Source organism: Scomber scombrus, chromosome 1 (genome assembly GCF_963691925.1).
Source record: "Scomber scombrus chromosome 1, fScoSco1.1, whole genome shotgun sequence".
NCBI lineage: Eukaryota > Metazoa > Chordata > Actinopteri > Scombriformes > Scombridae > Scomber > Scomber scombrus.
Window position 1 is genome coordinate 27,217,995 of NC_084970.1, and position 17,560 is coordinate 27,235,554.

General features: G+C 36.9%; 1 protein-coding gene across 1 annotated transcript; it reads right to left on the bottom strand.

Annotated features, from left to right (window-relative positions):
* Positions 1 to 9,366: 9,366 nt before the first annotated feature.
* On the bottom strand, positions 9,367 to 13,620 carry gatm (glycine amidinotransferase (L-arginine:glycine amidinotransferase)). Its single transcript, XM_062416416.1, has 9 exons — positions 13,507 to 13,620; positions 12,483 to 12,701; positions 12,176 to 12,371; positions 11,820 to 12,010; positions 11,457 to 11,594; positions 11,117 to 11,281; positions 10,921 to 10,984; positions 10,714 to 10,830; positions 9,367 to 10,571 (listed from the first exon to the last, which is right to left on the bottom strand). The coding sequence occupies exons 1-9, from the start codon at positions 13,573 to 13,575 to the stop codon at positions 10,459 to 10,461; spliced, it is 1,272 nt and encodes a 423-aa protein (XP_062272400.1). The 5' UTR covers positions 13,576 to 13,620; the 3' UTR covers positions 9,367 to 10,458.
* Between the last annotated feature and the right edge of the window lie 3,940 nt (positions 13,621 to 17,560).

The following is a 17,560-nucleotide window of genomic DNA, read 5'->3' on the forward strand; positions in this document are numbered from 1 at the left end:
TAAATATAATAAAATATTGGAGTCCATCTTTATTAGGGATGCAATAAGCTAACTATTTTATATTTTCATTATTATTTTGATTATTATATCAATTAATCATTTTGTAGATAAAATGCAAGAAAATAGTAAGAAAACTTCCCCCGAGCACAAGGTGACATCTGAGTTGCTGCAGGCTGGCCACCCAAAATATATTTACAGTAGTTTACTGTTTTATAAGACAAAGAAAGCAGCACACTGTCACATTTGAGAAATTGGAACATGTACATTTGGCATTTTTGCTTGGAGAAAGACTAAAATGAAAATGGTTGATTTCCTGCTTTCAACTAATTTGGTTTTTGGTTTCAAAGTTTAAATTTCCTTCATATTTATTTTTCTAGCTACTTGTAAATGTACATTTTAGCTCTCCTCAGACAATCATTTCTTTGACTTTTTCTTGTCTAATAATACAAGGATCAATCCAAATAACATTTTCTATTATGGTATATACAATTTTATGATAATGACATGTTTTATAATACTATCATATAAAGATAAAGTAAACCTTTCTAATAAACTCCGATGAGAACTTTTGAACTTTTTGGTTAATCAGTGCCATAAAACAGTCTGTCTCACTGATTTACAACCAACCATATGTACAAAAAAAACAATTAACAATTAAAAAAATATGACAACCATTCTGATTGTTGATGAATAGATCTGTTGTGTTGTGGTCTATATCACCATTATGCTCAACCTTAATCCAGTCAGGTAATCCAGTACAATACGATATCTGTGCATGAAATACATGAAGATGAAAAAGTGGTTTTATGTCGTTTTGTTTTTTGAGATTGTATGAGAAAGGTATTGCTTGTAGTCTACAGTTAATTATGAAGCAGTAGTTTATGGTTTTGTTGTAGTGGCCTGGATTTCATTGTCAGGTGTACTTTCCGCTAGGGGAGATAATATTACTGGATAACAGAGTTGAATTAACACAGTCTCAGTCTTCTACCCCAAGCGCTTACCTCTCCTGATGACTGCAGACGATGTCACAGTTCACAGTGACCTCCCTCTTTTATCCCTCATAACCATATTTTAATGTCAGAGATACTTAAACACGATTGAAGTGGTTGTATTTACTTTTTGTGATGTACCTTGATGCAGTCACACGTTTAAACATTTATTTACCATTTCCTCCGTGCAAAAGTCCACATTTTTTCGTGTGCTCTTTCTCATTGAGCGCTGTATTTATTCTTCATGCTGCTTATCAATTTTGTTTTGTCTAATAAGAGTCTTCAGTGACATTCGTCGCCTCTGAGGTTACATTACTCAGCCAGGTGCTGAGATTTCCTGTTTTAAAACTTGTTTTCAGTTCCCAACACAAATTCTCCTCCTTTCCATTTTCAGTTGCAGTTTCTCAAGCTCACAAAACACAGGCATATTAAGCTATATCTTCGGGTTTCACACAAATATCAGCCAATCGTAAGGTTTTATCAGTGTAGGAACAAGCAGCATCTATGTAGATACTGTATGTAGTGTAACATATGTCACATATGTAGCCAGCAAAATATAAATTCTACAACATTATTCACAATACAGACACCTTTAAGGTTGTGTGACCACAGTATACAAATCCACCTTGTCCATTAATTAAATGCTAAAAATCAAATATGAGGCAACATTTTTATGAACACTTTCTGTCTTACCTCACCCAGATACATCTTACAAATTATCTTAAAAATTGATGTTAGTCTTTACATGTTATTTGCACATTGTATATTTTGTGTTTTAACAGATGCAGAAAAATAAAACCCAGCTATGGAGCTTACAGAGCTATTTTGTCATTAAACAGCAGGGTGCAGGGTTCACTGTAACTCAGAAGTGCTGTCATCATAGTGATAGTTTTTTGTTGTTGCAACTCTGACCAAGCTAGCTGGTATGCAATGCTAGCCTGCTACCTCTATGCACATTGTTGTAGTAGTTGTTGTTTTCGTTCTATTAAAAATATACAAGAGTTGTTAGATGGCACATTGTGTGTGTTTTTTTTTTTTTTTTTTTTACATGCTAGCTGTTTCTCTCTACCCCAAGTATTTGAGTTGAGTTGGGCTAAGTAGGGCCTATACTTATCTAGAGTCTGAATACACTGATAAAACTAATACGGATCTTCTGTTCACAGTGGGTATAATGGCAAACAAGCGTTTGTTTAAAATGTTGGCGTCCTTTAAAACGTTATGTGATTTTAAGTGATTTTTGACCCCACAAAACTCACAGGAACACAACCCTGATATACTGTGATGGATAATTTGTGAGAAAACTGCCTACTTTAACATCCACCATCCATCAGACACAGAAACATGAGCTTCCCATTGAGGTTGAGTTTCTGTTCTGGTTTGGTCCTTCAATTTCTCAAAAATATTGGCTCTTCAATTTGTTGTTTCATGCTGGACATGCTGTTTACCAAAACGATGAGTTATAGGCTAAACAAGTCAAATGTTAGTATCAGATCATTGTTTAATGAAGCCTTAAGCAACAAATCATATGAGATTGTGGTTAGTTGTTTTACGCATGCTATGAAAAAAGATCTCAAACTTTAAAATCCCTGTAAATCACAGCCTCAAATGTTTTATTGCTGACATAAAACAAAACAAAAAAACACATTTAATAAAAAATAATGAAAATGTTAAATAAATCCATGTGAGAGATGACAGCAAATAAATTAATCCGCTGACCGATCACAGTCAGTATAAGAAACACACTACATTATTGATGAGGAAATGACATGTTTATTGTTGCCATATTTGCATTTCTGTCATTTGTGTATGTTATCACTTACCATCATTGTACTTTGTGCTGCTACATTGTTCAGCTTGGCCATCATAGGAAAGTAAACCTGCAATGTACTTATGTTTGGTTTACTGTCATATAGGCTGTCTTGTCTACACTGTAAATAAAGTTATGTTATGTCCGGCGCCTTAAATGTCAGCCAGTGTGTTTCTTAACTATATTATAATGTGTCTGCATTAACTAATCAGATAAATATCCCTTTGCTCCAATATAAGGTGGTAAGGATATTATGTCAAGTTGAGGAGTGTTCTTGGACGCTGTAGTAATATATAAACTTGTATATCTAAATAAAGACAAGCAATTAATCATTATGCGGAAATTAGCCAAAGGTTTGTATCTTTGGAACTAGAACACTAAATAGCATTTTAGGCAGGTGCCAGTGCATACACTTCTGATATTAGACATTACTTTTTTCAGTTTCATCATTAATATATCAAAGTCCAACAACAAAATGGTATTTTGTATCACCTCCTCTAACGTATAGATAAACTATAATACCAATTAATCATGATTATTCCCAAAACGTTTATCAGTTAGTTGTCCTTCTAGGTCCTGTAGCATTCACTAATTTCACAGGTTTACATTAAAAGAAAAATGCAACCAAATTAGAAAACACCCCCACTCACCCCTAGTTTTCTCTAGCAATGTAAATTGTTTTTGTGTTATTTGCAGGGACCTTGAGATATTTTTCGAGACTCCTCAATTCTCAAAGTGTTAGTAAACTACAACTGATAAAAGATCATTGAAGTACTAAGGTTATTTGGGTAGTTGAGGAAGCATTTGGTCATAGTTTGTAAAGCTTAAGTATCCCATCAATGAAAGGAATTGAGCCCTAGTTAATCTTCCTGTCCTATTTCACCTTCCTCTTTTGATAACTCATCATCTCTGCCTGTGGCTGAAACAGGAAATCAAGAGATCCTGGAGGGAAAACCTTGAAAGAAGCTGCACAACAAACATATAGCAAACGTTGATTTAACAGTTTGTGTGCATTCCTGTGACCACTGTCTATTAGTAAAGTACTTACTGAAAACTACAGTACAAGCATTCCTGATGTGACAGGAAAATATGACCATGCAGATGGTGACTAATTTTACACATGCTTCAAAACTCTGCCTGTAAACTACAAAGAATCTAGGTTCAGATGTTACAGGAAACGATGCTGAGTTAAGTTGAGAGGGGAAATCTTGTTTGTTATCAAGTGAACAGTTTTATCACTGAATTAATCACACATACTTCCTGATATGTCATCAGTAAATTGTGATGTCTCATATCTACACTGCTCTGTACCCACTTCTGTCAACTCCCTGATCAGAGTCACACTTGGCAGCACAACACTTGTATGTAACCACTACAAATAAAAAAGGTTTGCACTTTTAGTGCATTGGTTGTCCACGACTGAATTCAAGCAAAACTGTCCTTTTTGTCACTTTTTGTGGTTAACCATTCTGTGAAAGGAGAGTTGCACTCAGAAATATATCGTTCACTTGATTCAATTGTTTATCTGTCGCAAAAGGTTTTAGTCCATCTGACCTGCATCAGTGTGAACAAATTAAGGATTACATTCCTTATCTAAAGGGGACAGGCTTTTTGCAAAAGCCTGAAAACTGTTAAAATGGTGTACATTGTATATCTAACACCACTAGAGGGCACCAAAAGTATTGATTTTTTAATTTTACATATATGAGTTTTAAATTTGTTGTGTTGTCTTAAAAAGTTTTGGCAATTTACAACATTGGGAGTTTATCATAAATAATTACATAAGATATTTCTGTTTGTTTGCTTGTTTCCAAACTAAAAAAGTTGGGGACACACTGGTGGTTTAGTGGTATGCGATGTACACCACATTTCCTGTTTCTCTTTATTATCAACATTACCAAACGTAAATAAATAAAAACTGTATCTTAAGAGAAGTTTTAAGTTGTTAGTTTGAAGGCAGTAAATAATTAAATTATGTTCAATTTACTTCAAGTTGTTGCACACAAGCAAGAAGTCCACACTTGTGCTCAACAACATGTGGGCTGACACACAGTTTCAAATTGCAGCTCTGCTCAAACTATAAAACGTGCAACTATGAAACTGCAACAGTACAGCAGATGATGGTGCAAACTGGACAATATAGCAATTGCCTGCTACTGTATTTAATGTTGCAAGTGTCTACTAGATTTTAAGTCAGTGGCTATGTCTCACAGGACACCCAGACACAACACAGCACATATAAACTGTTTCTTTTTGCACTGCAGCCATATTGCTGCATCATGTATTGTCTGCACACAGTGTGCTTGCAGTATCTGTGTTCAACATGTGGTTTTTGGCCATAATCCAGTGCAAAACTGTCATTCTGGTTACAACAGACAAGTTAAAGGACACCTTGTTCATAGCAAATGAAAAGTTTGCCCATGAAACCTCAGTGATGTGGATGGACTCCTGTCTGCTCTGGGTCAAGGACACATTGCTGTGTTTTATAATCCACAATCAATTGGTTTTATTAACTCTAACTATCATATCAAACATGAATCCTACTTCCTCTAAACCTAACTAAAGGAAAACCTAACACATAACACACATACACACACACTCATTAAAAACTACTTTTCATTAACAAAGCAAGTTATTTTATCTTTTTGATTGAATATTTAACAGTTAAAGTCTGAATCCATAAATCACACTGTTGTTTGAATGGAAAGGAGAGGAGTTCTAATGCTATAAAAATTTAATTTTCACAAAAAAAAGAAATTACTTTAAAGTGTGATCTGCAATGAACCAAGTTTCCCTTTCAGTCTGCCTCATTCAATAATGCTTATAAAATTACAGTGAGTGATTTACTGTATACTTTGACACAATGTTTTGACTCCTTTTATAGGTTACCTTGAGCCTATATTTAGACTAGGAAGCCAAGGACCTTTATTGAATGTTCGTCTCACAATATTGTCTCACACACTTTTTTCCTGCTTTCCTTCATCTTACCATTATTATTATACATATAATGATAATAATGTTTAATGATATATCACCTTTCCAGAGCAGATGTCACAAAGTGCTCCACAATAAACACAAAAACAATGCAACATCCAATGCAGACATTCAGCTTAAAACACAAGTCGAAAACAAAAACAAATAAAACATATTACACAAAAGAAAGAGAAATGGGTTGTGAGCTGTTTTTTAAAGGAGTCCACAGCATTCTCAGATCAGAAGTCCAATGGTAGAGAGTTAGAAGGATCAACAACCTCAAAAGCACAGTGTCCTTTTGTCTTGAGCCTGGAGCGAGGGACAACGAACAAATTCTGATCCAGTGACCTCCGATTCCTGCTGGTGCTATACAGTGTGGCTGCAGTAGCTGTTTATTGCAGGCAGGTGCTTAACCATGCAAGACTTTGAACATGATTACGAGGATCTTGAACTGTATTCTAAAATTGATGGGAAGCTAGTGTAAAGGCATCAGTACTGGTGTTACATGAGACCTTTTGGTGGTACTTGGTCAGGAGCTTGGCAAGCAGCTTTTTGGACCACTTGTAAGCGGTTCATGGATGTCTCGCTAAGACAGATGAAAGTTGACTGAGACTGAGTTTAGCAATGTTTCTCAGCAGGGATCTGAACAATTTACATCCTGGTCAAGATTCAAAACCTAGCCCATAGAAATACCCAGATTACAAAGGGTAGGTTTAACAGAAGAAGATGAAGAGCCAAGACTTTCCATCACCTTTCATACACTGTCATCAGGGGCAGAAATGAGAACTTCTGTTTTATCAGTATTTAGCAACAGACATGTATCTGCCATTCAATCTTTTGTATAATTGAGGCAGTTCAGTGGAATAATTTAACAAAATGTATAATTGAATACTGTCTCCAAAACAATACAAGGAGATACCGTTAAAATTACTTATCTGCCCAAGTGGAAGCAAGTACTATGCAAACAGCAACAGGCCCAGGGTAGAACCTTGGGGGACAGCACAAAACAGAGACTCAGTTGATGAGGTATAATTATCAACTGTGACTGAGAAGGTCCTGTCTGAAAGGTACAAAGAGAACCGATCCAAAACTGATGTAGAGATATCCAACCACTGCCTGAGCCTCTCAATCAATGTACAGTGGTCTACCGTATCAAAGCAGCACTGAGCTCTAACGGTACCAAAACATAACATTCTCCTGCATCACTCTGTATTAACAGATCATTTGAGACTCTAAGTTACCTTAGATATAAAAGGTAACTTAGAAAATAGGCCTGTAGTTCTCGGGCACATAGGGGTCCAGATTAATTATATGTATATTTATATTCATTATATTAATTACAATTATTATTCATTCTAATCACTTGTCATTAAAAATGTAACTAAACTAAATCAACACAATAATATATGTAGTTTTTAGTTTTCATTACATAGGCATCCACACACAGCAATACACAGTTACCACAGTCACATCATTTTGAAAGGTACTTTAAACAGGAACACTTTTTTTATTACATTATGACATCAACAGACACTGGAAGAGTAAACACAGTAGTTACAATCGAGTGAAAAGGTGAACAGGACAATATGCAACCACCTCTTGGGAGATTACATCAAACATTTAAAGGATAGATTCACACTTTATACTAAAAAGACTAACTTAAAATACCATTTAATTTGTTAGCCTGTTAAAGCCTAATATGAGCTTCGGCTTAACTTACACATGGATGTGTGTGTGTCTGTTGTTTAAAGATAGATTTCTTTTTCAAACATGAACCTATCCTTTTAAGGAGGTTAGCCTGTGAGTCAAAACCATGTTAAGTACATCAGACACTTATGGCAAAGATGGTTTTCCTGAGCTCAAAACTCAATAGACCTTTTGTGTGTTCTCTCTAACTCCAACCAAGTAAGTTGTAACCACTTTTATAGGAAAGTATCCTCTTTTTATATTTGGTTAAAGAAGATAAAAAAAAAAGTACTTTCTTTATCAGTCATGTACTGCATTAAAACCATGTATGCCATTGTTTGGTACATATTATGTTGCATTGTGTACATTTTGTATTGTTTATTTATGTTCATGAAATATATTGTTCCTTCTTCCTACGTGGATAAATTATTATTATTATTATAAATTATATACATTTACCCTCTGAGGGTTCAGTTAGCAGAACAGCTGGACTGGAATTCAGCCAGTAAAGTCCCCCCTAGCCTGTTTTCCTCCAGACTTTAAAGCCTGATCATTAGGCCTACCGGATCCTAATCAATTCTTCTGTTTGAAGACAGTTGTTGAGGCGGGTGCAGTATTGCGCAATTAGGCAGCTGTACAAACAAGCAAACCATCTGCAGAATACTACATAGGAGCAGAGAGCAAAAAAAAAGAGGTACAGCTCAACAGCTGTGAAGAGAGGCTAAGGTGACTTGGCTTTAAGAGTAACTATCCTGACGCACGGTCACCTTCAATGGAGTGTGTGGTTCTGAAGTTTGATTTATCAGTAGGCCTATGGGACATGCAGCCCTTGTCACAGGCCACAGTTGTAGCCTGATAGTGTTCACTTTGCAGTGCCTGATCCAAGCCACATTGTGACAAAGGTGAAGCAGTTAAATAGGCAGCATGCTTATGCCGAATGTCAGAGAGCCATGCATAGTCAGGATGTGTCCACTGGTAGGGAACTGTTTTGGTCCCATTGAAGTCATATGCTGTCACAGAGGGGTCTGAAAAAGGTTAATTAGATTGGGGAAATTGTGAATTCTGACTCTGTTGCTTACAGCACAATTGGATCAATCCTCAGGCGGGTTTTCCCCAAATCTAAGCTGTTTACTTGTTATAGACAAATGTCCTTGATAGTCTTGAGTGTACAATTTTCGTCACACTCCATAAGATACTATATGGCTTCACTTTAAAGTGAAGCTCTCATGTTGAGTGAAAAGTGTGGTGGCTGGTTTATGTGAGACAATAAAGACTATACTGACTTTATAAGTTCTGTGCTGTGAAATTAAAGCAAATAAAAACTTACTGTAAATATAGTAGCTTTTAAGTATAAAGACATTCTTCAGCTACATTTAATCGGAAGGAGTTTAGTGTTTAATCACCACCAGGTTACGGAGAGCAAGCCATACAGCTGAATTTACTGTTAAGATCGAAAATTGATCTACACCACACACAATATTATTCTGTATTTGCATCTTAAATAAACTAATGCTAATGGTGTTCAATAAACTTCAGTGTTGTGTGTATTTGTCACCACTAGATGGCAGCAGAATGTAACAGGTTGTTACAGTTTATTTCAAAGCCTTGTTTCTTAATAAAAAAGAACTGCATAACCTTTTGTAGATATGTTTACATTTCTAATTACACTTCTGTCACATACTAGATATTAATTTTTATAGTTTTAATATTCCTAAATAGTCAGGGAGGTTTGTTTTAAATAGTCAGTCAACTAGTTCCCATTAAGTAGATAGATAAGTAGACAACACTCTCCTATAAGCTGCCTAGAGTGGTTATTTATTGGAGATCATTTTAATAATATTTTTCACACCAATATACAGGTTGAATGTAACACAAAAAACAACCACAAAAGATAACACAATGACACGCTACTCTTTTTGATTATATTTAATAATGTTGCATACTACAAAACTTCACTCGCATTCCTCCACAGAGCCATAACTTCCCTTGAATTTATTTAAATGAACATCAAGGCAGACTTAAGGAGCTAAACATCTACAAGCTTGTATCCTACTGCACATGCAACAAAGGAATCATGAAACATAAATCTTTTTCATTCTGTAGGCATTTTTGTTTTGCAAAAAAAGCGGCCAAGCAGTTCAGTGAGAATGGCTAGCAGCATATAACTGGCCCAGATTTGCAACAGGAGAAAACAGCAGAGGCAAAAGGTATACAATATTTGATATGGACCGCATACTTAAGTATACTTAGCTCTATAAAAACACTAATTGTAGGGAAATCCAATAAAGAGTATGAAAAATATAAATATAACTTTGTCTGTTCAATCAATTAAAATCTTTACAAAATAATATATTAGCGATAAGAAATGAATATAGTTTAATGACCAACGTAACAACTTTTATACATTTCTTTAAACAAAAAGAAAATACTTTGGAAAAAGATAGGATTATGGTTTTTGAGTTTTCAAGCGGAGGGAGTTTCTCCCCTCCTGTGCCCTAGTTTGATGACATTCACATACCAAACTGTACCTTGTCCTCAATGTTACGGCTTTTAGATGTATTATCCATAAACAATTCAGCTTCACAATAGCCAGGCCAGAAATGCAGTTATTATTGAGATTACTGATTGAAAGAAAGTGGTTTTCATTTGTTGCTATTGAGCATTATATATATCTGAACAAAACTGTTTGCAAAAAGGCATTGCGATGCACAACGATGTCAAATCAAAAACAATCCATGCATGTTCATTTGGGATATAAAGACCCACTCTGAAAAAGGGCCTTAGTGCCACCTGTCGTGATAAGATTGTTCTGTTATTGGCTTTATGTTTGTTTCATACAGGTTTGAAGAGTTGAAAAAGATGAGACCCAAAAAGATAAGATCCTAACCCTTCGCTAACCTGTGTGTAAATAGTTACATTACAAAAAAATTAAAGTGGCATCAAAATCCCCAGCTGAGGCTTTAATCTTTAAAGCTCAATAAAAACTGCCTATTTCTGGCAAGGCTAGTGGAAGTAGGACTGCAGGGTACCACGGCGGCGGACATCAGTTGTCCAGCAGTGGAAGCCACCACCCAGAGAGTTGGCATGGCGAATGTTCACTTTAATGGTCTTGATACCTGCATCAAAAACACATTCACACATCATTACACAGCTTTATTTTCATGCACCTGCCTCACAGATGAATAGGACTGATACAATGTGTGTTGAAATGAATATTAAATAATGTAAAACGGTGCAAAAATAAGCTGGAATACTCACCGAGGCTTTCAAACATCTTTTGAATACTGGTTTCATTGCCATCAACCATAACACGCTTCTCATCCAACATCAGGACATTCATAGACAACCATTTGGAGGACATCCACAGTGGGTGGTCTGCACAGAAAGCGAGTGTGTTGTTTTTGCTGTGAGAATTCAAAATGTTTTGCTTTTGTAAGAGAAGACACATTTAGTTTTGATACCTACCATCAGGAATCAGAGGCGTTGGAGGTTTCACAATAGTCCAGCCGGCCTTCTTGAACATGTCAACCTGAGATACAGGACAGAAAGCAGCTGTGAAAATGGGGCACCTTGTGGTGTGAGTATCTGTCCACAAGAGGACAGCAAAGGACACTATGAAACATGGTCACCCAAAAGGAACATTCAGCCTTTACTGACTTACCTGGTGACATGGGCGGTCAGGGTTTGACAACACCAGTCCTGGCCCGATGATGTTAAAAGTGGCATCAATGTGCATGGGGTTCGGGTCCTTGAATGAGATGATGTGGATCTTGTAGTCGGGTGCCAGGTGACGACGCATCCACTCAATTCCCATGTAATTTGTAACCTGCAAAATAAGTAAACAAATAAATACATTTTACATTACATTACTTTAATTCTTCACCTTGCATGTCACTCTGCATGCAACTGACATTCATACGCTGCTGTATAGGAATGCAGAATTTGGTGCTTTAAGAAAAATCAGATTCTAGACATGCTTGCAAGTTACTTCAGCAGCTTACCTGACTCCTTTGGACAAAAATGTCCTTCCCTGCACGAATGAAATCAGCAGCATCGAAGCAGGGCTCGTGCTCCGTGGTCACAAACTTCCCCTGGGCAGCCAGCTTGTGTCTGTCCTCCACTGTGCGGATAGGGTAGTCCTGAATGATGTCACACAATACTGGTTTACACTCCAGCAATTAAGCAGTAATATGCAGTCAATTTGCACACACAGTACAACAAACAGCACGGTGCAAAGAAGTCAGCTGTGATTTGTAGAAACTGAATGTTTAAAAGCTTTTCAACACAGCCTGCAGTTGAAATATTTAACATGTATTTTATTTGAGCATTTACCAGCAGGAGAGATAGAGGAGATAAGGCCTCACCTGATCATACAGCTCATCCGACATAGTGGGTTTAGGAGCTGTGGTCCACTTAGCACCTTTTCTGAAGTACTCCTTGATCAAAGGTCTGTATGCTCGGTACTCAAAGAAGCGAGCCCTCCAGGCCATAGGAGCCTCAATAATCTCATTTCCCACAACCATAAGGATGTCTCTTGGCATGGCAGCATACATGCCTACAATAAAATACACTATTAGCTCACATAGAACATTTAAAATGGCATGGTATGCATTATGGAACATAAATGAGCAACTTCTATCAAATGTGCAACTTCTATCATCGAAAATTACTGGATTTTAGCCGTAGAGCAGAAACAGGTTACACTTTTACATATGTTTACCAGATGAGGTGAAGTCTGGAGTTTTGTACTCCATGGACCAGTCAATGGGTTCTGGCCTCCTCACAGTGACACCCTCATGACGCAGAATATTGCACATTTCTTCAATTTCAGAAACCGCTTTTTTCAAGTGTTCAGCAGGAAAAGGTTGGCCCCCATGCTGCTGGTAGAATTGCCAATACTTCTCATATGTGTTAGCCTGTTGAAAGAGGGTCACAATACAATAACATTAAGTTAATCTCATTTTGGCATCATTTCACAGTTTTGAGCAAGGAACTCCTGCTGCATATACTGAGTCATTAAAGCTTACTTTCACTTCCACAGTGAAGGGAGGCACATAGGCGTTTTCAGCACGACCCACGATCACCTCCTCAAGTGTGTCCCATTCATTGTGGCTGCAGACAGGACACTCCTGCAGTTCAGGCTCAGTAACATGCTCATCTACCACTGCACGTTGCGGCTGTGCAGCTGCTGCGCTGGAGGTGCTCTCGAAGGCCCTCTGCACCCATCCAGTCACAGACCGACCAATCTGAAGAGAAAGAAAATAAATGTTTTATTTTCTGCAGCAACAAAAAATGCCTTTAACAAAAAAAAAAGAAAAAGAAAAAAAATAGTATGCAGATAATAATATAATAGGTGTACTGGTTGTCAAAAACTAGCTGTGTGTAACTGCTAAATATTAGTTTTAATCCAATTTAGTGCAAGAAATGGAGTGAAATTAGAAGTGATAGAGTCAAATAAATGACTTGACACACAAAGTAAATTCAGTTTACTTTGTGTGTAAACACAAACAGTGACCTTAGATAACCATAGGGTTATCAATGCGAAATATAATCAGTAAGGATGGCTTTGTGCCAAAGTACACGTGTTATAAAGATGCCTTATCTCCACGGTGAGGTGCCCCAATGAGGCCCCTGTTACCTCAAAAGCAGCTCCAGTGTCGCTGAGTGTGGGAAGCATCTGTGCCAAACGGCTGTTCACTGTCACTCAGGGACCAACAATTAAAAAGAAATGGTTCCTTTGCCTTAATCAGTGTTTTAAAAGATTGATTTTTTTTTGCCCCAAATAGTCGACTTGATCGGAATTTCTTCAAGTTATGTATTTGCGTAAAATGCGTTATCAGTGCAACAAAATACATCAATAAACCAATTAAACTGATTTCAAGTGAAAGAGACAGTCGAGCAAATTTTCTTTATTCGCGTTGACTGACATGTGCTGTTCTCTAAATTTCCCACTATTTAAATGCTTTTTTTAATCTGTAAAAAAAAAAAAAAAAACCCAAAAAAACATTTGCACATAAAAAAAAAAGACATTAAAACCACCATAATACCAACCATGGCTCCGATCAGATGGGCAGCTTCAGCCCCCCTGCTACCTCCTCTCAGACACCTTACTCGCAGCATTGTCCAATGTTATAGTACTGATCGTGTCAGTGAAATCAAACGGCAGCGCAGTATCCACCTCTGAGTGTGCTCATGAATGAAGACGCCTTCTGCTTTATAGGCGTGTGTCAGTGGTCCGCTTGCATGGTTAGGGGCAACGTGACCTGAAGTAAAACGCATTTCTGAAATATAATCCCTTACGCCAGCAGATTCTTATCAACTGGGCTACTAGAGTGGAAGGTTTCCAAGAAGGGAGCAGCTGAAAAAGTCTCAAGAATCACTTCCATTGTGCAGAAAGTTTCACCTTCAAATCAGAACTTCAGAACTACCATTTCTCCTTAAAAATAGTTGTAGTTTAAATATATTAAAGGGAATTTGGCAGTGCAGACAAATTACTGGACTGCATTTTGTTTGCTTCTGCATAATTGGCTCAATGGGTTGATTTAATTAAATATTCAACATGTCTAAAGTCTAAAAATGAAGGATGTTCCCCCCAATCATGATTTTTTAATATATTCAGATGTAATCACAGCAAACAATACTGTTAAAGTTAATTTAAAGAAGAACTATTTAATGAATCAATTTTTTTTTTTTAAAGAAGCAGGCAGCTCTAGACTTTGCTGTATCCAACCAGTGTGTGGTTGGCATGATTCAATTTGTCTTGCTGTTTATAATCCAGTGTAAATATAATATCATTAACAGTATAATATCTGCATAAATTTGTCAGGGAATACTAACAAATTACTTTGGAACGTGCAGGTACGTGTGAAAAAGGAGGTGACATAATCAAAGAGATAGGCTGTCGCCACATGCTTCACTGGACTGTGCTCACAGGAGTTTCACAACCCAAAGACCTCTGTGACTGCTGATATCACCTCACCCTCTGGCTCAACCCAACCGCAACAGTAGCATGCATTTGAAGTCATGCATTTTTTAATGTTCTGCAGCACAAAGGAAGAGTTCCTGAGATATAGTGTGTTAATGGGTGAGCTTTAGAGGTTGATTTTGTTACTTTTGGATACAGCCAGCCTAGCCAAGAGGTTCCCATAGCTTCAGATAGGACACTCCTGCTACACAGGCTCAGCACCATGCTCTTCCTCAACAGCACAGTGCAGTTTTGCAGCTATTGCGCTCGAGGTGCTTTGGAAGGGCCTTGGCATCCTGTGGTCAACACCTGCACAGGTTGAAGAGAAAGAACATTTTTATGACAAGCTAAGCTATTTGGCTGCTACCTGTGTAGCGCCAAGTTGACTGTACAGACAGCCGAATTATTATCAATATTGTCATCTTTAATGGAAGAAAGAAAGTTAGAGGGGCTACATGGGGCAAGGTGTGTTGTGAGTAGCAATGAGAGGAAATTTTCACATTGAGTTCAAAGGTTTATCAGATGCTGAAACACTGCACATCAACAAAATACAAGACTTTAAAGTTATGACAGCAACAATCATCTTTATCTTTGTCGTAGAAAAATGCTGTTAATATTTCAAAGTAATCTACTGGGAATGTGTGGTTGCAGAATATAAAAAACGCTGAGTTTAGGGTTAGTTCTCCACGTTTTTGGCACAAGCAACATTTTCATAATCCACAAAATTGTTTGAATGTACAATTGTTTTAATTTATACTCACATAATACTCAAAATATTATTCAGTGCATGTTTGACTCATGTTAATATGGGCATCTTTTTTTTACATACATTTCAATCAGGAGAAGAAAGTAAATGAACTAATAAAAGTTGTTTATTATACAGATGATGAAAGTGTTCTCAAAAGTCTTTGGGGCTTAGATTCAACAGGGAGATTTTGAATTGAGACTTTGGTCCTGAGAAACAGATCCCCTCATTGAGTCCAGACTTCTGCTGGGACTGATCAGGCTGATTAGGTTGACAAAATACTGTGCTAATCAATGTGCAAAGATTTGGCGGTGATGGGGAGGTGGTGGAACACGCAAAACCGCACTAAGTAAGCACTAAAGCAGAGAGGAAGAACAAATATTTAAAAGACAGCTGCAGTATGACAGGCTGACAATGAAGGTGTGTCACTGTGCTATTAGTTAGATGTGACCAGGTGGTGTGAATAGCTGACATCTTAATTGACACCCATATAAATCAGGAGTGAGCTGTGTGAGGGATCAGAATGACTGAGGGTTTGAGTGTGCAAAAAATAATCTTCCTGACCAAACTTTCGCTAAACTTCATATCTAATTTCAGGTTTCAGAACTTGTAATCTTTAGTTCTACTGACGTGAGGTCTTAATTGATCAGTTGAATAAATGTCCTACTAAACTTCTCAATAAACATGGTTGGTGCATATTAGCATACTTTCCAGCATGCATGTTTGTGTTAAAATCTGCACAATTCCAGCCTTATTTCTTCTATGAGAGATAAGTTGCATTATGAAGACTTTTTTATTTAAATGTTTTACATATTGAACCAGCCTTGTCTACTCGGTTCAGCCTGGTACTAAAATGGCTACGACAGAACTTTACAGGAGTTTTGCTACAAAAGCCTAAGGCTGTGCAGACTATGTAACTAAATTTCGAAATGAACCATCGAATCAATCAAACTGAGAGAAGTTTAAAGCAAACCTGATGTCAGCGTCTTTCCGCGTCTTTCTTTCCTTAAACTTATTTTCTCAAAAATTAAATTAACTTAGCTTTGAGTTTTACATCACAACAACTAATACACATACTTTGAATTAGTTGTTCAACTACTGTTAGTTAAGTTACAGTCACAACAATTGTTTGTAATAAAGTGAAATTTAAAATGACTTTAACATGAAAATGCAGAGGAAAAAGACTCATACTTTCTGGAGAATTTTACAATTTTGGTGTCACCAAAGTTAATAAAAGACAGACAATTGTAGTCACACTGTGTGAGTATCTGCCTGTGTGTATGTTTATATGTGCATTTGTATGTGTGTGTGTGTGTGTGTGTGTGTGTGTGTGTGTGTGTGTGTGTGTGTGTGTGTGTGTGTGTGTGTGTGTGTGTAACTGCATTTACTCAAGTACTGTACCTTAAGTAATTTTGAGATATTTGTGATTTACTTGAATAATGTCCATTTTATGTTACTTTATATTTCAACTATGCTACGTTTTCGAAAAAACATTGTACTTTTTACTCCACTATATTCATTTGGAGCCTGGAGTCTTCTTGTTCCTTTGGCTGAATGTTGGAGCTTCACTGTGCAAAATGATGTGAAGCTTTTTTTTACTCACTCAGCTGCTGAAAATGGAAAGTTTCTCTGTGCTCCCATTTGACACTGGAAGGCTGTTTTCCCAGGCAACCCAGCTGCTGATTATAAATCTTTTTTTCCTTTTTTTGGGGGCGTGGTTAACCCAAATGATTACACACAGAGTATTTAAGGTTATCAGGTAACCTGTGGTCTCAAATAGGTTTACTTAAATTACTGTTTAATAAGTCTTACAGCTTGTGGGAAGAAGCTGTTCAGTATCCTGCTGGATTTGCAGCAGATACTCCTGTACTTCTTCCCAGACAGCAGGCGGCAAAACAGGCTGTGAGAAGGGTGGTGACAGTGGTCTCAATTAGGAAGGGGAGAGGGGCACCAATGATTATTTGATCATTATCAATTGCACATTTTGCAAACACAAGACTAATACAGGCCTATGTTCAGTTGTGGAAGAAGTACTCAGATCCTTCACATAGGTAAAAGTACCTATAGCTCCGTTTCCACTGCAGGAACTTTGGGGTAATTTTACGGGGCCGGGGCCGTTGGCGTGTGTCTCTATGTGAAAGATCGGAGTACTTCTTCTTCTACTATAAAAAATAATCCATTACAAGTAAAAGTCCTGAATGAAAAATATTACTTTAGTAAAAAAATAAAGCAAAATGTATTTAAAATATTAAAGTAAAAGTACTTGTTTCGACCCTTCGATATATTTAAGATATATATATTCATATTTTCACTTTATTTGTTATTATAGGCATACAGAGAAATGATGTTTGATACCTCAGAGACTAGCAGCAATAGAAAACAAGATAAAAAACAAG

Excerpts from the sequence above, each read along its gene's own strand:
- gatm (XM_062416416.1), bottom strand. The coding sequence starts at position 13,575 with ATGCTGCGAGTAAGGTGTCTGAGAGGAGGTAGCAGGGGGGCTGAAGCT. Across the intron at positions 10,831-10,920 it reads AACGCCTCTGATTCCTGATG|ACCACCCACTGTGGATGTCC; the intron begins GTAGGTATCAAA and ends CTTTCTGTGCAG. Across the intron at positions 10,572-10,713 it reads AAAGATGTTTGAAAGCCTCG|GTATCAAGACCATTAAAGTG; the intron begins GTGAGTATTCCA and ends TTTTTGATGCAG.